The sequence below is a fragment of the Gymnoscopelus braueri genome (assembly GCF_963280865.1).
Source record: "Gymnoscopelus braueri genome assembly, chromosome: 23".
NCBI classification, from domain to species: Eukaryota; Metazoa; Chordata; class Actinopteri; order Myctophiformes; family Myctophidae; genus Gymnoscopelus; species Gymnoscopelus braueri.
Window position 1 is genome coordinate 14,391,368 of NC_137625.1, and position 15,990 is coordinate 14,407,357.

At 42.6% G+C, this 15,990-nt stretch overlaps 1 protein-coding gene across 1 annotated transcript in view; it reads left to right on the forward strand.

Moving 5' to 3' along the window:
- wnk1b (WNK lysine deficient protein kinase 1b) overlaps window positions 1–15,990 on the forward strand; it is a 126,337-nt gene that overhangs the window by 8,578 nt on the left and 101,769 nt on the right. The window contains exon 2 of the mRNA XM_080421577.1: window positions 2,656–4,091. Within this exon, the coding sequence (XP_080277703.1) occupies window positions 3,159–4,091 (933 nt within the window). The 5' untranslated portion in view covers window positions 2,656–3,158. The remainder of the gene's footprint in view (window positions 1–2,655; window positions 4,092–15,990) is intronic.

The following is a 15,990-nucleotide window of genomic DNA, read 5'->3' on the forward strand; positions in this document are numbered from 1 at the left end:
AAGTATAAAAGGTTAAAGTGGTTAAATTATTATTGTGATGCTAAATTAACACATTTAGCTGGGGACGCCCTGGGGGAACCCCCCCAAGGACCCCTGGCCCTGGTGGTCCCCGGACCACACTTTGGGAACCAATGCATTACATCATAATTGTACTAAAAAAAGCACGGAGGTGGCGAGGAAGATTCTTGCTCCTTGATATTGTAGCAACAATAACAATAATTGAGGAAAACAACAAATAAGGTAGTTAGATAAAAACAAAAGCTATAGGCCTATGTACAGTAATCATAGCACATCATATGAAAATCCATTGGTTATAACTGACCAGTATGGTATGAAAAAATCATCTTGTAGTGATGATCGATCTTGTCAAAGTTGCTATGTTTTAATGCAATAGAAGGCCTAGATTGATTTAGCAAAAAGCAACTAATCTAAAAGTGGGTTTATCACCTGACAGTTTGGGGTAGAAATGGGGGTAATTAAAATCTATAACAAAACTGGTATGCTTTATAAAATTGTCATCAGTGATGCAAAGTCAATATCATGCTAAACATTAACATGCAAAAACACAGGTATGGACCGTGAAACCTTTTATATGAAGATATGATGTAAAATAGATCTGCAGCTTATTTTCTGATAGAACCTGTTCAACTCCCTCCGAGCCAGGGTCTATCTCCTTCCTCCGCCTCTCGCCCTTTTCTTCTACCACTAACCCTCATGTTCTCCTCTCTCTCTTCCTCTCTCACCCTGCTTCCTCTCTCTTCTATTCTTTTTATTGCTCTTTGCAACCCCTCCCACTCTCTCACTTTTTTGTCTGCCCCCCCCCCCCACACACTCTGACATTCCCTTGGTCTCTATCCTCTCTGCTCTCCAGGGGCTCTATTTTCGCCGGTGCCTTACCCGCTGGCATTACCCGCTACCCGTGAATTACGCACGAGGGAGCTGGCACTGTCCTCAAACGGTATCTTGCGGCCGCTATACCCGCTATTCATTATGCCGACTCCGTTATTTGCGCCTGGAGGTGTGCCCGTGGGCGTGTTGTTGCACTTTCCCTAAAATCTTGCCCACACACGTTTTGGGAAAGCATATAGCGGATTCTAAAATCACCCGCTGTGCCAAATTCGTTTGGTAGAGCACGCGCCTGCAATGGACATGTCGGGAGTCGGCCGGCCGCACAACGGCCAGTGTTGCCAGATTCTATGAGAGAAACAAGCAACCAGGTCTAGGAAAACCAGCCCAAAAGAAGCGACTAATGGGCCACATGTGCACTTTAACATATACATCAGCTATTTGAAAATAGCAGATCTACAAGCTCACAACGCGTCGCATCGAGCTTGTAGATCGGCTATTTTCAATTAAAATCTTGCGAGGAGATTATTATAATTGTATTAAGCAGATCTGGCAACCCTGACAACGGCACAACATTCAGAGGTCTCCTTCTCTCATAATTCTCCACGTGTCTCTCTGATTCTAATTTTCCTTTAATCAGCAGAAGTGAGTGTCAATTGTGTTTATATAAGATGCTAGTCTATTCAAAGCAGACAATGACTTGTGCCACGCGTGATGCCATTCGTTCCGTTCAGTTTCATTAATCCATTGCCCTGGAAATAATGAACGGATTACAATAATATAACATTCTCTATAATCAGCAACATGTGGGTGATAATAATTATGTCAATCAAATATGGTTTCATGCAAAGGCAATCAAAGGCTACAGCGTATGAAGCAAACGTCGGGGCCAATGTTATCGGCGCCCCCAGTGCGGCAGCAGAGTTTGTTTGATTAATCCAGAACACAAGCAGATTGCTGTAATTTAAAGTTCTTTATAACCAGCAATGTGTGAGTAATAATTCTGTGTATGAAATATAATTTTATTCCAAGGCAACGCTGCTCTTCAATGGGCAGAGAAGTCTGGTGTCTGCTCAAGGGGCGCATTGCCACATACAAATAGTGGATTTAGGATCTTCAAACGAAAATAGGGCTCTATGTCTCTTTCTCATAATGTCTTACTGCTAAATGCTACAAACAACCCCCATCTCTCTCTCTCTCATATCTTTTCGTGTTGTGAACTTAAGGTCAGTCAGATTTGCCAGTTGAGACTTAATTGGGAGCTAATTTAGGTCTCAGCAGGGCCCTGACATGCATTTTTATTTAAGTAAAAGTATTAATACCACAATAAAAGTACTCTGTTACAAGTAAAGGCCTGTGTTCCAAATGTTACTTGAGTAAAAGTACAAAAGTATTGGCATCAAAATATACTTAAAGTACCAGTAAAAGTACTAAAATGTTTGAAAATAGCAGATCTACAAGCTCACAACGCGTACATATAGCTGTAGATAGTTGTAGATCTGCTATTTTCAAATAGCCTAGATATAAAATAGGGCTAAAGTGGTTAATGTGTGTTTTATATTATAATAATTTATATCTGCAAAGTAACTAGTAACTAATGTTTTCAAATAATTGTAGTGGAGTAAAAGTATATATATAAAAGTATTGAAAATGGGAAATACTCCAGTAAAGTAAAAAGTCCTCAAAAGTTTACTTAAGTACAGTACTTGAGTAAACGTACTTGCTTACTTTACACCACTGCTTGTCAAGACTGACCCCCCCCCTCCTTCTCTCTCTCCCTTCCTCAATGTCTCTCTATCTTTCTCTTAGGCTGCCTTCAGGAGTTTTGTCCTTGTTACAACATCAGCCTCTTCACCCCCAACCCGTCTATGTCTTGGTATTTGGTCTCAGGATGGATGACGGGAGTGTCGACTCGTTGCAGCGCTCATCCCTCCACACTTCCTTCCTCGTCTCCTCCGCTGCTCCCTCCTCTCTCCTAAAGAGAAAGAGCTCTCAGCTTGGCCGGGAGCCGTCTGCCCCCTCCCCCCACTGCAGAGAAGAAGGGCATTGTGGGAAGTGTAGTTTTTTGGGCGTGTTTGGTGTTGAAACGAACGAAGGCGAGTGACCAGGAAAGGAGAGGTCCCTAAATCCTCCAAAACTATTTTATTTTACACCGCCCCTTTTGGTTAGTTTCCTGAAAATTGATTGGATATCAGAATACCTTAAAAAAAAAGAGTTTAATAAAAAAAAAATCATTTTTCTCATCCAGTTAACTTTTATTGATCCTTTATCACATTCAGTTTATTTTTATTGATCCTTTTATCACATTCAGAATGTCCGACAGTGAAAGCAGTAGCAAAGTGAAGTTCCTGGCCCCGGCCCCTCCTCTTCCTCTCATCATCCCTCCCTCCTCCCCCCCCGACCCCGCCGCCGCCGCCGCCCCGCAAACTCCCAAGAATGTGAACGGTTCGGGGGCCACCAGCTCCGACTCCCTGGCGGACCAGCTCGGCGTCGAGCCGGAGGTCAGGCGGCGGCGGCACACGATGGACCGCGACTCGAGGACGGCCGAGCACCGCTTCTTCCGGAGGAGCGTCATCTGTGACTCCAACGCCACGGCGCTGGACCTGCCCAGCAAGGCCACCGTCATCCTCGCCTCCCCGCCGGACCGCCAGGGGGGCGGGGCGCCCGGCTTCCTCCACCCAGAGGGACGGGCCGGCGAGGACGTGGGCGGGCACCGGACGTGGGCAGGCGCCGCCGCCGGCCCCCACAAAGGTGGCGTCGCCGAGGAGATGCACATACTAGCGTGTGCGGCGGCGGCGGGTGGAGGTCACGTGTGCGCTGGCGGAGCGCCACAGCAGCCCGGCGACGGCCGGGCGGAATTGGACGCCACGGAACGAACTGTAGACCGACTGCCCGACGTCGCCACCGCCGCCGCGCCACCCGCAGGCCCGGAGGTCAAACTGCGGGCGGGAAAAGACGGGAAAGCCGCGGCGGCAGAACCTGCCGGCTCCTCCCCCCCCGCGGAGGAGAAAGAGAGGGGGCTGTCGGAGGAGGCCAAGGAGCTGGCCAAGGCGCGGGCGGAGCAGAGAGCGGAGGCCGAGAAGCGAGTGCAGGAGGAGGAGGAGGTGGAGACCAAGGCGGTGGGGACGTCGCCGGACGAGCGCTTCCTGAAGTTCGACATCGAGATCGGCCGCGGCTCCTTCAAGACGGTCTACAAGGGTCTGGACACCGAGACCACGGTGGAGGTGGCCTGGTGTGAGCTGCAGGTAAGGCCCGGCGCGACGAAAACAAACGCACCCATTCGATCGCTCATGATGTCTTATTTCAGCGCTCTGTGCTGGTTTTTGAAATACTAACAGTTTTTTTTAAATATATTTGACCCCCAAAATATATTTGACCCCCATCTCAAAATACGTTGTTCCAGGAACCCCCCAGAAGCAAAGATTTGAGTAAAAAAAATACGCTTAAAAAAATAATATATATATTCAAAGATTTGCACAAATTTTCACGATTTTTCAAATATAGCAGGTCCTACAGGCTCATAGCACGGCACTCGGTGCCGTGCTATGGGCTTGTAGATCTGCTGTTTTTGATTAGCCAAAGTATAAAATAATGGTTAAGTGGTTACACAGATGCGTTCCTGGTCTTAATGGGTTAAAGGTATGCTCCTGCTCCACACAGGTCAGTCGATACAGAAACATTATGATTACATGTAATGCCAGCTGAGAAAACTACTTTTCTGTCCCAATCTGACCGTGCTGCTTTGCTTTTTAATTGCATTTAATCGAACCGGGAACCTTCTGATTCCCAATCGGCCGCCTTACCTCCTCACAACACAACACTCTATAAAACACTCATAAAAACATGAGATGATATGAGGGTAATATGGATTCCTTTAAGATAACTCCTGTCCTGGTTTTGAACTACCTACAGCATCAGAGTTTTATTAGGTTACTGTTCAAAACAGATTTAGATACATTTAAAGGGCAAGACCACTTTGGTAGAGGTTTGGGTTGTGTAGTACCTTGCCATGATGTAACTCCAAAGGTGGATAAGAAATCAAAAATAATTGCACCAGTGATTAGAAATTGATCATTCAAACTATGCTTCTCATTGACTACATTATACGGTGAAACAGCTCTCAAAGTCACTCTTTTAGTCCGTGAAGGAACGCAAATGAAGTTGATACAATATAGAACATCACCAAAGCCAGTACTGTTTATTTTTTTTATTTTTATAAAAATGTTACTGTAACTTCCTCTTGATTTTACTATTTGAATATCCGGATCCGAATCCACAGATCCAGTCCGTGGATTTCGGAAACAAACAGTACTGGGTTTGGTGATGTTCTATATTGTCTGAATCAGCTTTGTTTACGTTAGTTTACGAGCTAAAAGAGTGACTTTGAGAGCTGTTTAACTGTACAATGTAATGAGGAGCATATTTTGAATGATCAATTTCTAATCATTGGAGCAATTATTTTTGATTTCTTGTCCACCTTTGGAGTTACATCATGGCAAGATAACTACACAACCCAAACCTCTGTTAAAGTGGTCTTGCCCTTTAAACTTCTATTAGTTGTGTTTGTTAAAAGGATAGGACATCATGGAGGATGGCATATATGACATCAGTCTGAAATCGTAGTGTGTGTGTGTGTGTGTCAGGTTGCAGGTTGTGAAATTGTGTGTGAGAACACTTCCTGTGTGAAAGTTTTTCACAGGAAGCTGTTGGCTCAGAGAGAGAGAGAGCGAGAGAGAGAGAGAGAGGCTTTTAAGAAACATTGTCATTGTCCTGTCTGTCTTTCTCTCTGGGAGATTGCTGTCTCACTCTCCCTGATGTAATCTGACCAGATGATGTAATCCCTGTGGATTATTGGAGTCGACATACGGCCTCATATCGTTTGTGGATGTTTATGTTACTCTTAAACCTATAGTGATCAAAGACATGCTTGCATGCACAAACAGAAACACTGTTTTCTGGAGTGCTAGGCCCTAATTGTGTGTGTGTGTGTGTGTGTGTGTGTGTGTAACCCTACTCCCACCACTCTGCGACATGTCAGCAGTTGCTCACTCAGTGTACGCACGCACGAATGCACGAGTGAGCGTGCGCGCGCGCGCACACACACACACACACACACACACACACACACACACACACACACACACACACACACACACACACACACACACACACACACACACACACACACACGTACACACACACACACACACACACACACACACACACACACACACACACACACACACAGAGCCTGGGTGGGCACGGACACTGGAGAGCTGTGGAAGCATCTGGAACTTGTCGATTTTGTGTGAGTGTTAGAGAAAGGAATGCTGACTTTACAGACAGACAGACAGATACACACACACACAGACAGGTAGATAGACACACAGACGGATGGGTCAGACAGACAGACAGACAGACAGACAGACAGACAGACAGACAGATAGACAGACAGATAGATACACACAGGCAGGTAGGTAGATAGACACACAGACAAATGAGATAGGCATGCAGGCAGACAGACAGACAGACAGACAGACAGACAGACACACAGACACACAGACACACAGACACACAGACACACAGACACACAGACACACAGACACACAGACACACAGACAGACACACAGACAGGCAGATACACAGACAGGTAGACGGGTGGAGACTGAGACAGTAAAACAGAAAAGTAGCTACATTATCAGCTAAAAACTGTGGAAAGAACAGAGTACTTCCTATTATGCAAACCATCCTATTGTGTGTGTATGTGTGTGTGTGTGTGTGGGGGTGTGTGTGTGTGTGTGTGTGTGTGTGAGGTGAGGCAAGGACAGGACAGTGAATCAAGCAGATGCTATATGAATCAGGATGACTTCTCTCTCTCTCTCGCTTGATCTACATCTCTGTATTTCTCTGTCTCAGTCCAGTTCATTAGTGCTTTAGTGATGGAAATGTCACGGTGCAATTTTACCAGAGCTAAGAAAATAAAAGATATAAGCACTAAGTTCATTATTTACAGAATGATACAGAAATAATCTAGCTGAAATGTGGGAGAGGACTGTGTTCCTCTCCCGAACATATTGGGAGCTTTTGTGAACTCTCTCTCTCTCTCTTTCTCTCTCTCTCTCTCTCTCTCTCTCTCTCTCGTAGATAGACAGACAGTTATTGATCCCTGGGGAAATTCAGGCGTCAGCAGCATCGCAGTAAGGGTAGAGAAATGCAACGACAACTAAGATTGAAATAGAAATAAAGTAAAAATAGCAAATGAAAATAGATAGATGTAGCTCTGACCTAGGTTAGTGTAATATAAAACTATTAATAACATAGATATAAATAAATACAGGCGTAAATGTACAACCTATCACCACACCAGTAATATGGAGGACATGCAACATACTATAGACAGACCACAGTGGATATGAGACTGGTATTGAATGCATAGGACCACAATGGAAACAAGTCTCCAGGACTTTTTTGTGTTATCCTTTTAGCCCGAATGTATGACCCCGTGCTGCATGCATTTCTGTCTAATAAAGTATTCAATCAATCAATCAATCAATCAATCAATATGTACAGTGTCAGCCAGCTTACATGGTGGACTCTGAATTCAGTTAAATTCAATATAATTTTTGGAATGAATGTATCTATTCTGTGCGCGCTAAACTTTATTTTTGTTTTAAGGAAACTAAACAATACAATACAGACATTGTCTGAATTCTAATGACTTCCTGGAAATGGAGAGTTGTGATTGGCTGACAACATCAGATTAGAGCCAGGCGATTGGTTGACCTCATTTACAGTTCTCTTCTAGTAGATCAAAACCAAGAAACCTCAAAACATCAGAGACTTGGGTCGTCCAGTATTTAGGTGTGTGTGTGTGTGTGTGAGAGAGAGAGGGAGAGAGCGAGATCTGGGTTTAAAATAGATCTCATCTCTGTGTCTCTTTGCATCAGCGTAAACTGACCCCAGCCTTACCGACACTGTGTGTGTGTGTGTGTGTGTGTGTGTGTGTGTGTGTGTGTGTGTCCGTGCGTGTGTGGGGTCATTGTCCCACCCACATTCCTCACATTCCAAAGACAGGATGTCAATCATTTGTTGATGAACCCCTCATAGGTGTGTGTGTGTGTGTGTGTTTGTCTCACCAACCACCTGGATCCTTCTCTCTTGCATGCTCTCTCTCTCTTTCTCCCCCCTCTCTCTCTCTCTCCCCCCTTTCTCTCCCCCCCCTCTCCCTCCCTCCCTCCTCTCCCCTAGCTCTGTTCTCCATGACCTTAGACAATTACCTCTGGAGACAGACTGTGTGTGTGTGTGTGTGTGTGTGTGTGTGTGTGTGTGTGTGTGTGTGTGTGTGTGTGTGTGTGTGTGTGTGTGTGTGTGTGTGTGTGTGTGTGTGTGTGTGTGTGTGTGTGTGTGTGTGTGTGTGTGTGTGTGTGTGTGTGTGTGTGTGTGTGTGTGTGTGTGTGTGTCTGAAAGATGGAGGGATAGAGAGAGAGAGCTAGAGATGGAGAGAATGAGTGGAGAATAGGGATGTTTTTTTCTGTGTGCTCTATAAATAGCAGCGGTGTGATCTGCTTTCACACAACTGGAGCAGAATGAGTGTGTGTGTGTGTGCCCACATTTCTGACCCAGAGCAACAACTAGGGGGATCATCATGGAGCTGCACACTTTAGATTATAGGAGAGCTCAAAAACGACGTCTGATCTGTTTTTGGTGCAGAAGTTGATTTCTAGGAAAACAATGCATAGCTATGAAGTCAGGTTATATAGGTCCAAGGTTATACTGTGGAGAAAAAAATGTAGTTTTTACGACATGGCTCTGCAACAGGCTAGCTGTCTAGAGCTAGTGGTTCCCAAACCTTTTTAGCTCAAGACCCAAAAGAGAAATCGAATTTTTGCCCGGGACCCAAACTGGTGAAAATAGCAGATATACCGCCGGTTGTGAGCCGCGTTGCGAGCTTGCAGATCTGCTATTTTCACTACTTCTTAAACATTTGGTTTTCTAATTTAGGGAATTTCTTTGAGTATTATTCTTTTATTCATGAAATTATTTTTGAAACATTTTTGAATTTGTTTTTAACTTTTGTGCATTTTTGTGGAAATCGTGAAAATAATAATAATGACAACATTTGGGAAACAAAAATATATCCGTGACCCACAAATGGGTCCCGACTCACTGTTTTGGAAACAGTGTTCTAGAGAGGGTCAATGTTTGTGTCTGTCTGTTGTATCTGTCTCTCTGGAGCTAATCTTGTGAACTGCTGGATGGATAAGCACCAAATGTTGTATGCACACTGCCAGTAGGCCTCAGACTTTTCTCCACTAATTGGTTTTTCACTTATGTTTGATACATTTGGAAAAATTTAACCCATTCAAACCGGGAACGCATCCACAAATGTCTTCTAAAATCCACTTATGTTGCTATATATAATTTCAGTGGTTCTCAAACTTTTTCATGTCAACTTAAGGACCCCCAAAATGATATGTATTTTGTCACGGACCCCCATCCAAAATATTTTGTTCCAGGGACCCCCAGAAGCAAAGATTTGAGTTACAAATGTTCACTTTAAAAACATATATAAATTATATAAAGATTTGCACACATTTTCATGATTTTTCAAAAATAGCAGGTATACAAACGCTATGAGCTTGTATATCTGCCATTTTTGAATAGCCAAAGTATAAAATATTGGCTATAGCTAAAATCTAAAATGACGCAGATGCGTTGATGTCAGTGGGGCTGTAGCCTCGGAAACCCATGCCTTTTTTTTTTGTTTCAAAAGAAAAAAAGGCTGGGAGAACCTTGCAGGAACGCTGGTCTTAGGACCTTGTTATCTCCTAACCAATCAGAGTGCAGAGGGGCGTCGCTCTAAATTTGGTGACGTCAGCGTGCTCCGTGCACAGGCCGGGGGGGGGGGGGGGGGAGGGGAGGCGGGGACATAGATTGGTGAAGCCAATAGGAAGCGGCGCAGGAATCCAGCGCCTGGGTTTGGATCCGCCCTTCAAGACCATCGATTGGGCTCGTTCTTTCAGTCTAGTGGGGCTGTGATTGCGCTGAAACCATCATAGATATGTCATAGACAACTGAGCTGTCTAAAAGGCCGTTCCAACCCCGTTCCCAAGTTATGTTATTTGTATATTGAATTTTGGCATCAATGTGGGAACGTGCACCGATTTTGAATGCTAGTATGTTTTGTACCGTCAATATCACGTCAGTGTCACACTACCTTGTCAGAATGCCTGCCATTGTTATCCTCAACGTGATTGTGAGCGAATACAAACTGTCACTTGACCGGCACCATCAAGTCATGACGGTGCTTACATAAGAGGCCTTAGTTCTATGAACAAACTTTTGTTCTATCAACAAAATGCTTCATAATGGTGGCGTGAGTGATCTGTTTTGTACTAATTTAGATGTGGCTCCCCTCTGGGTTCTGAATATGATGAGACCTGCCCACTGTTACAATGCTGGAATGGTGATTTTTACCCTGGGTCTTTGCTTTTTGTTTACATCAACCTTCCATGTGCTTTGTCTCAGAGATTTTGCCTTTTCTGGTGTTGGACACAGTGGACAAAGTGTGTACTATCTCTGTCCAGATAATTAATTGTCACCTGGTGGTGTTTGTAGCCACTCAGAGACGACCTTTCTTCAAAAGTGTCCAGTGTCCACATTATATTGCTATAAATGGGGGTGAGAGGTGTGTGGTGTGTGTGGTGTGTGTGTGTGTGTGTGTGCAATTGAGACGGTGCCTGCAACCTGAGGCGAAACAATGAACGCTTCCCAAAAGAGCAATGTTGGCGTAATTGTAAGAGGTTAGCTGAAAAAAGGTGTTATTTTTTAAATGCATAGCAAGCATAGCAACTACGATGTGAGTTATAATATACATTGAGTATATTTCATTACGCTTTGGTGTGTAGAGAGCGAGAGTGGGAGAGAGAGAATATATAGAGACACTGACAGAGCTGCTAGATTAAAGTTAAATTAGCTGGTCTGCAGGCCTGCATATGGTTTATTGTTTCAGCTAATTCCTTAAACCTATTTTAACATCCCCAAATGCTTAGCTTCACGTTCTTATAGACACTCTACCCGTAATCTCACATGAAGTACAAGATCCACATTAGAGCCACATCATTACTATGTGGAACGCAAGGCCGCTGTAATATAATAGCGGGTTGCGATGACTGCATTCTGTAGTTAGTTCTCTCTCTGTCAACAACATCTGTCCTAATAAGCAAATGGGCAGTGCACCTTTGAAACCAAAGTATGACTGCAGTGGCCAATCAGAGGCATTTACATGGTCTGACTCAGGGGTGGGCAACTTTGATGATGGAGAGGGCCACTATATTTCCACACTCACTCCAGAGGGCCACATTGCATATACTGTCTCTCAGTTTTTTTTAAAAACTCTTTTCGCCATTCTATGTCACACAAAAGTAGCAAAAATCTGGATTCCAATCTGGGGAAAAAAAATCCGGATTTGATCTACAAGCTCCGATCTACAAGCTCAAAACACGTCGCATTGCGACGCGTTTTGAGCTTGTAGATCGGCTATTTTAGCTATTTTTTAATTGGAATCCTGAAATGTTACATTTTTATTTAATTTCAAATGCATTTAGTTATACTTATGTTAACTTTATGGTCTTAAATACAAATACGTTGGACATAAAAAAGACATATATAGAATTGTAATACTAGTCATGAAGCTACTAATATAGACTGAAGTAATTAAAGCGTGTTTGGAATTGTAACAGCTGAAATCAATAATATATCAGTATTCCGATATTAACCTAAGTGAAGGTGGGGGCCGCATGTGGCCCATGTATGCTCTGACTGATGAATCACAGGCGTCGCCGCTGAACACGCTTTGAGCACAGCAGACTGATCCCATTTCTCTTGTGTTTGTGGTTGTTTTGTCATCCATCAACATCCGAAAAGTAAAATGAGTAACATTTGCCTTGGCTCGCTGACGATGAAAACCTTTCCCAAGACGAAAACAAAAAAAGAGAAAAGAGCATCATCTGTCACTTGTAATTATTTTGGCTACCAACGCAACGATGCAGATCAAACAAGCACTGAGTAAACTGCAAATGGATTTCTGGCAGCACATCAATAAAACACAACCAATTTATTCAGCCACCTGAAATCTAACCACAAGGTGCAATATATGCGAGCTCACAACATGATGCGTTGCGACCCTTAGATCTGCTATTTTTGAACATTTTGAAAATGTTTGTAAATTTGGGGATTGGGAGGGATTTTTTTCCCGCCTGTAATGACATGCCCAAAATAGCTATGCCAGGTCGAAGTGGTTAAAGATCTCTGTCTACGGCCCAGATTCGTGTCTCCAAAGCAGGGTTTCTCAAAGTGGGTGCAGTGGCCCCCTAGGGTGCCGTGACGCAAGTCCAGGGGTGCCGCAGAATACAGAATACTATAATATTTGGAATTCATCAATATCATTTCAGTTTAACCACTTAAACCCTCTATACTTAGTAAGACGGACCACCAAACCTCCTTGTCAAAAATAGCCACGTTGTGACACGTTGTGACACGTTTTGACACGTTGTGAGCTTGTAGATCTGCTATTTTTGGTGAATGTTCCCCCCAAAATAGGGATGCTGTGGTTACATGTCAAGTATGAAGTTCTAGACGTAATGGAAACTACTATTCTCTTAAGTTTTCCTCGTGACACATACTGAAAGATTTACATATTTACGTACTAATAATTTGACAAATATGAGGTTCTATAAAGTAACAATGTAATTCAGGGGTGCCTTGGATGAAAAAGTTATTTACAGGGGTGACCTGAGACAAAAAAGTTTGAGAACCACTGCTGAGATGACTAACATCATATTTGACTTGGCAAACGACAGAGCTCAGATTAACCCTGCACGCAACTAAGATTTCAAAACATGAAACGGTCAACACCCTGGACAAGAGATTTGTCACCCCCACCCCCCCCACACAATTTTTTGTTGTGTTGCCGTCACTTAACCGTCACTTTATTTGAAATGACAGAGGGAAATTGAGATGGCTCTGGGGGGGGGGGGGGGGGGTGCACAATTTCACAATGCTATAATTGAGAAACTTTGAAACTTTGCAATTCATTCTAACATCTTATTTGGTCAGGTGTTGCACCATGGCCTCATCTGCTCACCATTACACAAGGGTTATTACATGTTGTACAAACTAACTATCTATCTATCCATCAGGGTGACAGAGATATTAAGGGGAAAAAATCATCATGATCAATAATCGGGATTAATAATCATGTTATTGTTTTCAGTATTACACAAACAAATAATTGGGATGGTCATTTCAGGTCTAATCTTACTTTATTATCACTTATAAAAGTTTATTTGTGAATAGAAGATGACAGTCGGTGAAGGAGTCCAAAACACATGTACAGTACATTAGTATGCAAAGCAAATGGTCTCCGTGCTGCAAACTCACAGACCAGTTGTACATATAATATTCAATGTGCATTTTTAATGAAAAATAATCCCAGATAGAGTTACGTTAGAAAGTAACTAAGTACATGTACTCAAGTACTGTACTTAAGTACAATTTATTGTACTTTATTTGAGTATTTCCAATTTTTAATACTTTTACTTCTACTCCACTACATCTCAGAGGCAAATATTGTACTTTTACTCCACGACAACTATTTAGAATTTTTTGTTACTAGTTACTTTGCAGATATTATAAAACATGAATGAACAGTAATCGATAGAACAATCGCTAAATAAGATAATCGATAGTTGCAGCCATGGCAATCTAGCCAAGTTGTTTTCAAGATATTGTTGCTGTCTCCATATTCTATCTTAACGCTAATCAAAAGTAGCAGATCTACAAGCTCGAAACGCATTTTGAGCTTGTAGATCTGCTACTTTTGATACTTTGAATTTGAATCCTGAAACGTAACAGTTTTAGACATGAGGTTTCCACTCGACAGAGACGATATCTTAAAAGTGATGGATGCATGGACCAACCAACTAACCGCCATCGCCATCTAATGGTGCGTTCACACGGGCAGATTAACCCATTAAGACCTGAGGCGATTCTTAAAAAAAATCTAAATCCTAACAGTTTTTGGAAAAAGATTTAAAAAAAAAATATTTTTCTAAAATAGCAGATCTACAAGCTCATAGCGCGGCACTCGGTGCCGCGCTATGAGCTTGTATATCTGCTATTTTTGAATAGCCAAATAAATCTAAAGTGACACAGATCAGTCCAGGTCTTAATGGGCTAAAAGATACATGCTACCATTCATTTTCAATGGAAACCAGCGACATGAAGATGCAAAGATACACCCGACGTTTGTAGCTGTAGCTCTATAGCGACAAAGATGCAAAGCTACAAATTCAAGTTGAGCCGGGTTCAACTTCCAGATACAAAGATACAAAGCTACAACTGTAGCTCCGATGTCCGCACGTTTGATGACGTCAGCGACCGCGTTGGGCAACACAGATACAAAACGACACAGAGACAAAGATGCAGTCTTTGTATCTTTGAATCTGCCCGTGTGAGCGCACCATTAGCCCCCCGCTGCTAGCGGGGGGCTAAGAATAGTCAAATCATTTGTGTGGGAACCATGGCACACCACAACTATGCAGACAAAATAAACAATTAAAATAAAACGAAAATAACAAAGCCTTTGGCAATGGAGAACTCATGTGTAACGTGTATAAACTGGTTCATAATTTCCGTTTGAGGACACTAGATGATTGTGTTGACCTTTTAACCAGCTAATATAATTATTTTCCCACAAAATTGTGCCGTGGGCTAAGTTCACCCCCAAAATGACTTTCTATTGATTAGTCACCCCATGGAGACTTGAATTCATGGATATTTTGGGGTTTTTGTCGCATTCCTAAGCCGATAATGTGATGACTGGCAGCGGCTCCGGTAGGAGACACAAAGAGTCTCCTTTGTGTCTCCTACCGGAACCGTTGCCTACCGGTCCGCAGGTCATCAAACTATTGGCTTAGGAATGAGATAAAAACAAAAAAATATCCTTGAATTCAAGTCTTTATGGGGTGACTAATCAATAGAAAAAAATTTTTTTTGTTGGGAACTATCCCTTTTATTACCGGGAACGCATCTGTATAATTGTTTTGATTTCTTTAGTCTATTCAAAAATAGCAGATCTATAAGCTCATAGCGCGACACCGCGTGCCGTGCTACGAGCTTGTAGATCAGCTATTTTTTTTAAATCGTGAACATTTGCGCAAATCTTTGAATATATATGTTTTTAAGGCGAACATTTGTAACTCAAATCTTTGCTTCTGGGGGTCCCTGGAACAAAATATTTAACAAATGTTCGCACGGCGTACCGTTATGTACTTACATGTATGGTAGTACTTTACATACCAACTGTACACACGTACACAAACACAGATTGTGTTTTTTGTGTCGAGTCATGCTGGTGCTTTGTCTGACCTGTATGGGTCTTTGCTATAGGACACTGTTTGTGTGCATGTCATTGTGTGCACGTGTTTATGTGCAACCTGCATGTGTTCCATTTGTGTGTCAGCATGCTGGGGCCGGGTCGTTTGGATGTCCTTTGTAAACCTGTATAGGGGTGCAAGATTTTAATAAAATATATATATATTTCAAAAATAGCAACGTGTCACTTTGCACACGTCTGTCTGTCTTGCAGATCTGTTATTTTAGCTATTTTGGAGCATTAAAACTAAATACATTTAAAAATCGCACTTTGTTTCATGCACATAATTTCCACTTTCTGTATTGTCCTGTAATGTTACACTCTTTCTTTTTAAAAGCTTACATTTTCTTTTTTATTGTATTGTACGTGGAACAGTTACATGATTTATGCCTATATTATTATTTGCTTGTCAAACGCATATAAAAATGTTGATGATCCGTCCTAAACCCTGTGATATATTGTCCCTGTGCACTATACACCTTTTTGTGTGTATGTGAGTATGCAGTGTGTGTGTGTGTGTTTGTGAGAGAGGTAGAGAGACAGACACAGTCTCCTCTCCAATGTTTCTTTCTTCATCAATATTTGATTTAAAACGTCTCATCCTCTTCCTATGTGCACGTGTGTGTGTGTATTGATGGCCTATATTGTTGCACTTTTACTCTATTGATTTGGAGTGAGTGAGTGAGGAGGGTTGTACTGAAGATGAA